Source organism: Aedes albopictus, chromosome 3 (genome assembly GCF_035046485.1).
Source record: "Aedes albopictus strain Foshan chromosome 3, AalbF5, whole genome shotgun sequence".
Lineage (NCBI taxonomy): Eukaryota > Metazoa > Arthropoda > Insecta > Diptera > Culicidae > Aedes > Aedes albopictus.
The window spans coordinates 132174394-132184761 of NC_085138.1; the positions used below are offsets into that span (position 1 = coordinate 132174394).

General features: G+C 42.5%; 2 protein-coding genes across 2 annotated transcripts; both read left to right on the forward strand.

The window, feature by feature from the left end:
- Window positions 1-793: 793 nt before the first annotated feature.
- Window positions 794-1645, forward strand: LOC115260148 (uncharacterized). The gene has a single exon (XM_029861056.2). The coding sequence runs from the start codon at window positions 794-796 to the stop codon at window positions 1643-1645; it is 852 nt and encodes a 283-aa protein (XP_029716916.2).
- A 290-nt stretch (window positions 1646-1935) lies between these two features.
- On the forward strand, window positions 1936-4914 carry LOC134290360 (uncharacterized). The gene has a single exon (XM_062857481.1). The coding sequence runs from the start codon at window positions 1936-1938 to the stop codon at window positions 4912-4914; it is 2979 nt and encodes a 992-aa protein (XP_062713465.1).
- Window positions 4915-10368: the final 5454 nt, after the last annotated feature.

Genomic DNA, 10368 nt, shown 5'->3' on the forward strand with positions numbered 1-10368 from the left:
TTGATCGCAATTGCGACTGCCACGCCGGAGGATTCCCAGGCATACTGATAAGTTATGACAATAATGCATAAGGTTTTTCGTTAGCTATTTTTTGCTGAGTGTAGCTCAGGAATGAGTGACATACCGGTGATAGAGAAAACGTCGAATGCCAAAACGTCTAAAGAACAAAATGTCGAAAAGTGAAAGAATGGGTTTCCTATGAAAGTAATAATACTATTTGCCTAGTTTACTTGTTTTTGACGTTTTGTCCCTTCTAATATTTTGACATTCGACTTTGTGGCAATCGACGTTTTGTCTTTCGACGTTTTGACCCTAATTCAAATGGCCGGGGTTCTGCTAAACCGAACCAAAGACCATTTTTTGAAAAATTGAGTTTTCTTAACCATAAGATGGTCTGTTTGTCTGTGGACATAGCAAATGTTTACGTTTTTTTGCCGGTGTTAATATTTCAATTTTATTTGTGTTAATGCAATTGAATCGTGTTCTAAATATTATTTGTTTGCTGTTAATCGGATGGTGCATATGTGGTTGATGGTTGATCGCGTTTAGTTAGTGATAATATCGCGAAAATACAATTCATCAACAAACACTTTCGCGACATCACACTGTTTTTCGCTTCGACCATTGAGTGTCTCCTTGCTGCACTTTTCGGGCTACCGTAGTTTCGCGCATTAGAGCTTCTCCACCGCGCGTGTGTTGTTTTATTTATCTTCGTGGACTATAGTATATCCGATACGAGGTGGTCTTGATTGACATTTTCGAGCGTAACAGTTGAAAAAGACCCTAATACGAAATGTCTCTAGTATGTGGTTCCTGTGCTGGTGATATCGGGGACATTCAAATAGAGTGTCAAGGCTTTTGTAAGGCAACCTTCCATCCTAGCTGCTGTGGAGTTGCTGCCGATACGTTCGAGGAGGTGATGAGACTCAATCAATTTTTGTGGTTCTGTCCCTCGTGTAAGTCGCTTATGAAAGACATGCGTTTTCGGAATACATCTCTTGCCGCCTATGAAGTAGGTCAAGAGCATGCTCTCAACTCCCACAGCGATATTATGAAAAACCTGAAAAACGAAATAATGAATGAACTCAAGGCCGAAATTCGAACCAACTTCGCAAAGCTGATCAATTCGAGTTCATGCACTCCGAAGTCCTCTAAACGTGTTGGGATCGATCCAAGGTTCACACGAAGTAGGAGACTGTTCAATACAGCTGCTAAACCAACCATGGATAAGCAGCCGCCCTTGCTGCTAGGGACCGGTAGTACTCCCTCTCCGTCAATAGAAATCGCCACTGTTCCACCGAATCAACCAAAGTTTTGGCTGTACCTGTCGCGGATAGCGAGAGATGTGTCTGTCGAACAGGTCTGCGCCTTAGCTAAGAAACGTCTCGGCACCGAAGACGTCCAAGTCGTCCGGCTTGTGGCTAAAGGAAGGGACATACGCACAATGTCCTTCATCTCGTTCAAAATTGGCATGAACTTGGAGTTGAAATCTAAAGCTCTGTCTACATCGACGTGGCCGAAAGGTGTCCTTTACAGGGAGTTCACCGACAACAGATCCGATGAAAATTTTTGGCGCCCGGGAGCTGTAGCCGCATCCGACGATCCTTTGAGCATTTCACCAGAAGCCGTCGTTTTAATGGAATAAGCGAAACTAATATCGTCATCACCCCGGGACGCACACTTGCCACAAGTCTCAAGGAAGCTCCTATTCCTCTTACCGCAGTCGAGCTCTTCCCGCCAGCGACCAACAGCCGTCCCGGTCCTGCGTGTGAGCTGGAAGATGGAGACTTCCGAACTCCCGTTATAGGCAAGTACGATTTTTCTTCGAACACTTCATTCGCTGTAGCCCTCGCTGCTTCTAGTTCAACGTCATCAACCCTAGCGTGTTTGTCTTCAACAATTTGGATTCCGGGACGCAGATTTGCCGCAAGCCACATGGAAGCCCCTATTCCTCTTGCCGCAGTCGAGCCCTTCCCGCCAGCGACCATCAGCCGTCCCGGTCCTGCGTGTGAGATGGAAGACGGGGTCTTCCAAACTACAACTACAGGCAAGTACTCGACTTTTTTGATCACCTCGTGCGCTGTACCATCCGTTACTTCTAGTTTGACTTCAATAATGCAAGAACGACCATCATCTCCAATCATAATACCGGGATGCACACTTGCCATTAGCACTAAGGAAGCCCCAATTCCTCTCACCGCAGTCGAGCCCTTCCCGCCAGCGACCATCAGCCGTCCCGGTCCTGCGCGTGAGTTGGAAGAAGGGGTCTTCCAAAACGGACTTCTAGGCAAGTACGATTTGAATACAAGAAACTCGCTTCTTGAACCTTTTTCCATTTTCGAGGCCCCGGGATCTCCGGAACACGGTATTGGATATAGGCGCATCCCGAAGGACGCTCTCACCGACGCTCGATTGTACGACCAATGGAGGATAACGACTGGAGACTCCCGGTTGACAGTAGCTGGTCCGTCATGGTCGCGTGATTACCTCACACTCCCCATTTTGGACTCCGTGGGATCGGAAAGGGGTTCCAAGGCCCCAGCTAGGCGGGGTCCTCCTGGTGCTGAAGTCATGGTCTTGCCGGAAGTAGCGACTACCTTCCGACGCCCGATGACAGTTTCCTCCAAATCCTTGATAGCAAGGCGAGATCATCACGATGGTGTATTGATCTACTATCAAAACGCTGGTGGAATGAATAGTAGCGTGGACGAATACCTACTCGCAATATCCGATGGGTGTTACGACATCATCGTTCTAACCGAAACGTGGTTGGACTCACGAACTCTCTCGGGACAGGTTTTTGGTACGGAATACGAAGTTTGTCGCTGTGATCGTGGACCTCGAAACAGTCGCAAATCAACTGGTGGCGGCGTTCTCATAGCTACCAAAAAGATGTTCAAAACTAGAGTTTTGAACAATGACGACTGGGATAGTGTAGAACAGCAATGGGCGTGTATCCAGCTTACAAACCGCAAGGTGTTTCTGTGTGTTGTCTATGTGCCCCCTGATCGAACCCGTGACACCGCCTTAATCGACACTCATTCCCGATCGTTAGCGGCGGTTATTGAAAAGGCTAATGCGGTCGACGAAATCATAATCATTGGAGATTTCAACTTACCGGAAATCTCTTGGAAATCGTCCTGCAATGGGTTTCTACACCCCGATCCCGATCGATCTAAGTTGAATGTAGGTGCATCCAAACTTTTAGATAGTTATAGCTCCGCCACGTTACGACAAATTAATTACATTACCAACGAAAATGGTCGCTGTCTTGATCTCTGTTTCGTGAGTGCTCGAGATGTCGCCCCAGCTATCTCCATTGCTCCAGTTCCACTGGTCAAACATGTGAATCACCATCCTCCATTAGTCCTCACACTCGACGATCATTGTTCAAGCAAAATGATGACTGTCGCACCCGTGTTTTACGACTTTCGTAATGCTGACCAGCAAAGCATTATTGAATTTCTATCTGCCATCGATTGGGCCGCTGTCCTCGACGAACGTAATGTGAACAATGCTGCTCAGACACTCTCGCACATCCTGGGTCATGTGATTGAGCGACATGTACCTAAGAAAGCTTTCCTGAACAACAAACCGTGGATGACTCGTGAGCTTCGTGTACTGAAGTCCACGAAGAAAGCTGCTCTTAAGAAGTACTCGAAATATCGGACAGTTTCGCTGCGAGACCATTACAAGAGATTAAACACCGCATACCATTTGAGTAGCCGCCTGAGCTTCCGACGGTACCAGGAAAACCTCCAACGGAATCTGAGGATTCGGCCCAAGTCCTTCTGGAAGTACGTTAACAGTCAACGGAAAGAGGCTGGCTTTCCTTCAACCATGACCTTCAACGAAAAATTCTCCTGTGACCCCGATGACATCTGCCAGTTTTTTGCCGACAAGTTTGCCAGCACTTTCAACAATCAAGTCATTCCCGATCGTCAAATTCATCAAGCCGCTTGCAATGTTCCGTTAATGACTGGAAGTAGTCTATACAGACTTGACATCGACAATGCCATGATTTTCAGAGCCGCCTCGTCGTTAAAGTCATCGAGCAACTCTGGCCCTGACGGAATCCCATCCGTTTTTGTGAAGAGGTTCATTGAAAATCTCCTGACTCCTCTGCAGCACGTATTCAGCCTGTCCTTGTCAAGTGGTGAATTCCCGTCGGTTTGGAAAACCGCCGTTATGTTTCCCGTTCACAAGAAAGGTGATCGCAGGAACGTCTGCAACTATCGCGGTATCACATCACTGTGCGCAATCTCCAAGCTGTTTGAACTTGTAGTTATGGACCCACTTCTCGCACATTGCAAACAATATCTGAGTGACGACCAACATGGGTTCATCTCAGGTAGGTCGACCACGACTAACCTCTTGTGTCTCACCACGTACATTGCGGAAAGCTTTGCAGAGAGAGTCCAAACGGATGTCATCTATACGGATTTGTCTGCAGCCTTCGATAAAATCAGTCACGCTATAACGATTGCTAAGTTGGAAAGGCTTGGTGTCGGCGGTAGTGTTTTGAGATGGATTAATTCGTACCTCGTCGGTCGTAAGCTAACAGTCACCGTCGAAGGCTCCGTGTCGAATGAGTTCCCGGCTCCATCTGGTATCCCACAAGGTAGCCATCTGGGGCCACTACTTTTTCTGCTATATTTCAACGACGTCAACTACGCAATTAAAGGCCCTAAACTATCATTCGCGGACGATTTGAAAATCTACTTGAAGATTTGCTCTGTTTATGATGCAATACGTCTTCAGGAAGAGCTCAATATTTTCGCGGATTGGTGCGATTTGAATGGCATGGTCGTTAATCCAAACAAATGTTCCGTAATGTCTTTTACCACATTCGCCAGCCGATCATCATCTCGTATAAGCTTAATGGCTGTGAAATTCAACGTGTCGACCATGTGAAGGATTTGGGAGTAATCCTTGACACTCAGCTGACATTCAAACAACATGTATCGTACGTAGTAGAAAAAGCCTCCAGAACAATGGGTTTTGTTTTTCGCATCGCCAAGAATTTCAGCAACATACATTGCCTCAAGTCGCTGTACTGTTCGCTCGTCCGCTCATCCCTAGAGTACTGCTCGGTCGTCTGGTATCCGTATCACCAGAACGGTATGGACAGGATCGAATCGGTTCAGCGCCGCTTCTTACGTTTTGCTCTCCGTCGACTTCCATGGCAGGATCCGTTTAGATTACCGAGCTATGAGAGTAGATGTCGTTTGATCCAGTTGGAAACTCTCCAGGCGCGCCGAAATATCGCCAGGGCAATGTTTGTGGCTGACACAATTCGAGGAAGAAAAGACTGCCCAGCAATTCTGGCGGCAGTTGATTTGAACGTCCGTCCAAGAGCGCTACGAAACAATTATATGCTGAGATTACCGCTCCAACGAACCGACTACGGCCAGAATATCGCTATTCATGGTGCTCTTCGAGTGTTCAATAGGGCAGCAACCGGTTTCGATTTTAATTTGTCTCGTGCAACAATCAGACGTAATTTTTCTGTGATATTTTGTACAAATGCTGACGAATAAGGATTTTGTGTTTGTGTTATCTGTTGTTATAGTTGGTAGTATCAAATAGTTTTAACCATCATTGGGACAAAGTTGTCTGTTGATGTAAAGTGAATAAATAAATAAATGAAGAATATGATGATCTTCTTTTCGTGTAAAAATCCAGTAATTCTGCCAGCTCTTCGTGGAGTGTATTCAAAATTTCTGTTTGGCAGAATATACAAAAAATAAAATTGCATCCAACCAGAGTGAACTGTAAACCATTCCATAGAATCAGCGAAATATTTTAGTTTTGGTCCAAATGATGAACATTTCAAGTTTTCCTCATCGCTGTCAGATTTCTAACTTCTAACCGACTCATAGTAACAATCTGTGAGAGAATTTAACACGTAATCAAAAATACGGGTGTTGGAGGATCGATTTGGATTTCGATGGCGTTGATCGCCATTTTTCCAAATCACAGTCAGCCAGACCGAACCAAATCCACTGTATTTAAAAATCAATTTATTCTCAACAATACAAAGATGAATTGGCTTTGAATACATGCGTTATGTTGATACACCTCATACTGATTATTTAACCCAGGAGCCGTCATTGAACAACAAGGCTAATAAGAATAATACAGCTTGAAAAAAATCAAGCACTTGGTTCGCTTTGGCTGATCGAAAAATGGCGTTTTCACGAAAACCATGCTAGAGAAGAATATTAAGAACTTGATTCAGACTTTACAACTGACCTTCAGCTAGGTAAAATGACCTAGAGGTAACGTGCTTGGTTATCACTGAAAGGACCCAAGTTCGAATCTCTTTAATATTTTCGATTTTTTTTTGCCTTAGTTCACTTTGGCAGATCATTTTCATGGTTTTCTTCGACCAATATAAATTTGAAGTACACAAATTGCTCCATTTTCACATCTCATGACCTCAAGACATGCAAGGACATCATTTGACATAATCACTCTTGTTCTGTGCCTGCACATGCACCGCCTATAAAAAACATAGATGGGAAGGGCTAAGCTGGGAGGGCTTCCGCCGTTAACATTTCACACTATTTTGAGACCTTTGTGCTACCATACTACGCATCCTCTCTGATTCATGTAAAGGATTGTGAGTGATATCGATTTCAACTTCATAGACACTGAAAAATCGAGATTTTTTTATCACATTCCGACTGGTTTTCTCTGAAACAAAGAAACACAGTCAGCCACACTGAACTATAAACCATATTCCAATGTTTTTGTTCAGCCAGAGTGAACTGAGTGCAAAGTACTGAGAAATTAAATGGTATTATATCAATTATTTTAAATAATTTACATGTTTTCTTCATCTCTGATGGTTAATAAAGGCTTGTAAGTTACTTGTGTGCGAAAAAGTTTCAAATAATCTTAGCTATTGTTTATTTCTGAGTGGTTGAACTTGAAGCTTAATTATCTCGGAATAAACTTTTTGGCGCTTGGTTCGGTTTAGCAGAACCCCGGCCAAATAGGATATATGAAGAAAGTAACACGTCCGTATTGTGAATTTTTTGACTGTCGACTGGTAACTAAATTTTTATGTTACATAAAAGCATGTATTTTATCAAATCCAAACATTAAGAGAAGGGGAAGAAATAAGCAAAAGAACAATTACTTCTATGTTTATTCAATTATGGGGTTCAATCGATGCATTAGTCTGTGCGACTACTTTTTCCCACACAAAGACTCCAAACATTTGAAATCAATTCCATGTTCAACGTTTGCGTATGAAACGTAAGGAAACTTTGTTGTTGTTGTTGGTTTAGAAGTTGTAGTGATACTGTTTCCACTGGTAGCTGGTTCTCTCAATGGGGGGATCCGCCACGGAGCTGTAGTTAAAATAAATATAAAATGAACAATCGATTAAATCTGTGTGTGTAATATCGCCACTTCTACTCGCCATATTTTACAACTCTCCGCATTCACTTACCATTTATTTTTGGATGGAAACCATTTTCATCAGCGGTATACACAACGGTGTGTTTGATTCCATCACCATTGCTGAAGCTGTAGGATCCGCTGAATACCAAAACCTGTTTTCCATCATCAAGAGCCTTCTTGTATATACCTTGGCTAACTACTTGTGTGTCATTTAACGTGTAACTGAAAATCGGAATGAAAGGCCATTTCAAGAACACTGCATTTGTAAAATGTCCAATAAATGGAAAACTTACCCCAAAGCGTACTGGTCACCAAAACGATGATTGTATTGATTCACTACTACCGGAGGTGCCCCTGAGACCACGAGGGCGCTCAAGATCACTGTCATCAACATCATTTCGTAGGACATCTTCGTGGGAGCACTGAGATTCACCTTTAGCGACTTTCTACCTGGACAGATAACCGTGAAGTGATTTGAGGATTCGCTTTTGCCTTTGTTTCATTGCCCTTGATCCGTCTAGTCCCCTTTTTTATTGCCAAACAAGTTTTCAAAATGCATGCAAGATTTTAAACGGACATTTTTTAAACCCGTTTTAACTAAGAATCAAGACATGATCGACCTACACCAAGCCATTTAACTTCCATTTTTTTTTCGATATCCCCGGATGGACACATCTGATCACCGTGAAAATTAAAATAGCTTTTTCCAAATAAAAAAAAAACATTTTGATACCACACTGTATCAACATTCAACAGCGATTAATAAACCATGATTCGAAACGTTAATTAACTTAAAAATTTAAATGTAATAACTTTTGATAATTGTCTTTAATACGGAAGTGGAGATAGTGCATAATGGCACTGGAGCACTAATTCAGAAACGTTAGTTCGATTGTGGGGGGGGGGGCATATAGCCGAGGCGGTAAACGCACGGGTATTCAGCATGACCATGCTGAGGGTGACGGGTTCGATTCCCGGTCGGTCCAGGATCTTTTCGTAAAGGAAATTTCCTTGACTTCCTTGGGCATAGAGTATCTTCGTGCCTGCCACACGATATACACATGCAAAATGGTCATTGGCAGAGGAAGCTCTCAGTTAATAACTGTGGAAGTGCTCATAGAACACTAAGCTGAGAAGCAGGCTTTGTCCCAGTGAGGACGTTACGCCAAGAAGAAGAAGTTCGATTGTTGTTCTTGGTCCGGGAATTTTCTCGAATTTTTTGGCGCAGGGTAGCATTATCTCACAATACACAAATTCAAGCAATGACACACAAAGAAAGCCATTCAATCAATCAAGTCCTCAAAGAACATTAGGCTCAAAAGAAGTAAGTCAAGTTCCAGCGGAAACGTAGATCCTTTAAAAAAAACCTTAATTAATCCACCTAGCGGTGATGGCGCCTTTCTCGTGCCTTCGAAACCCCATTTCAATAAAACTTGTTGTGTAAAATGTTGATGTATATCGCACTTTCATACAATCAACAGAAATCCATTTCATGATACCAGAAATCCTATCGTTTATCTGGCTTTTAATGTTTGAGCTTCAATTTCTTAAGAAAAAGACGCTATTTTGAATTTGAAGCTGCCATTTAGGATTTAAGATTGCCATCTTGGATGTTCTGGTCGCCATTTTTGGCGTTTGGTTGAAGGATTCGTCATTAGTATAATCGTCATCATTGAAAATTCGAAAGCAGTTTTCTCATTCAAAACTGAAATTTTCGCAGTGGTGTTTACTGTACTCCATTTTCCACCCGCAATACAGTGAATACATTTTCACTGCGGAAATTTCAGCTTTGAACGAGAAAACTGCTTTCGAATTTTCAATGATGACGATTATGTCAATGACGAATCCTTCAACCTTAAGAGCCTAAATCTCTATTAAACATCCGCCATATTTAATTTTGAGCCGCCACCTTGAACATTTGGCTGCCATCTTGAATTTTGGGCCGACATCGTGGAGCTTCTGGTCTCCAGTGTTAATTTCCGCACAAAACACGCCAACCATGCTAAAGGTTACAAAAATCGCCGCAGTTTGATGTATCGCATGATGGGGCTAGTTCAGTTTTATATACGGCCAGTTATGCCAGTGCTGGTCAGTATCACTGAATTGGGTTTTTAAATTAAGAAAAAAATATTGATTTTTTGATTTTATACGAAAGAGCACCTTTTTCTGAACCACCATGATTTTTTTCAGATTTTTAGAACTTCATTTTGGTACTTAAAATCGCTTTCGAAGAGATTTTTCGAAATCACCTTTTGACAGCTGGCCAACTGCTTGACAGCTCCGCCCAGTACAAAATGCGACGAGGGGTTATTCGACAAATCGCTCCCATACAAACTTCAAACTGATTTTTAAATAGGTTCCCGGGCACCAAAATTCATGAAAATTTGGATTTCGGCTCAGTTTTGCATGCAGATTTTGAATATGGAATAATCTCAACACCGCTAAAGAAGCCAATTGGCCATAACTCCGGAACGCCTTGGCCGATCTGGACCATTTTTGATAGGAAACAATAGGGTCCTAAAATGAAAAATATTTTACCGGTTTTGCTGCATAACACGAAGGAGCATGCTTTTCTGATCTCAATGGTATTTTTTTCGAACTTAAACAATGACTGAATAATTAATAAACTCGAAAATAAAATAATGATGAGCAGGTCTTGTTTGACATTCGAGGTCAACCTTGACGTAACGAAAGTGAAACGGCGGGTTGCAAAAGACATCACATTGGCTCACTTTTGACAACAAATGTTCCTGTTTGACATACACGGTAAACTAAATTTACCCAAAATTGAGTGCTAAACAAGGAGTGTTGCAAAAATTATTAAAATTTTTGAAAATATATTTTATTGGCTTTACCTAATAGGAATTCTTAAAAAAATGAGTAAACATGTCGTTTTAATTAATACTCGATCGAATTATGCAGAAATTGAGATAGGCCTTTAGGAGCCTATTCCGG

Bases quoted from the DNA above. Each gene is read 5' to 3' on its own strand.
- LOC115260148 (XM_029861056.2), top strand. From the start codon at position 794: ATGTCTCTAGTATGTGGTTCCTGTGCTGGTGATATCGGGGACATTCAA.
- LOC134290360 (XM_062857481.1), top strand. From the start codon at position 1,936: ATGGAAGCCCCTATTCCTCTTGCCGCAGTCGAGCCCTTCCCGCCAGCG.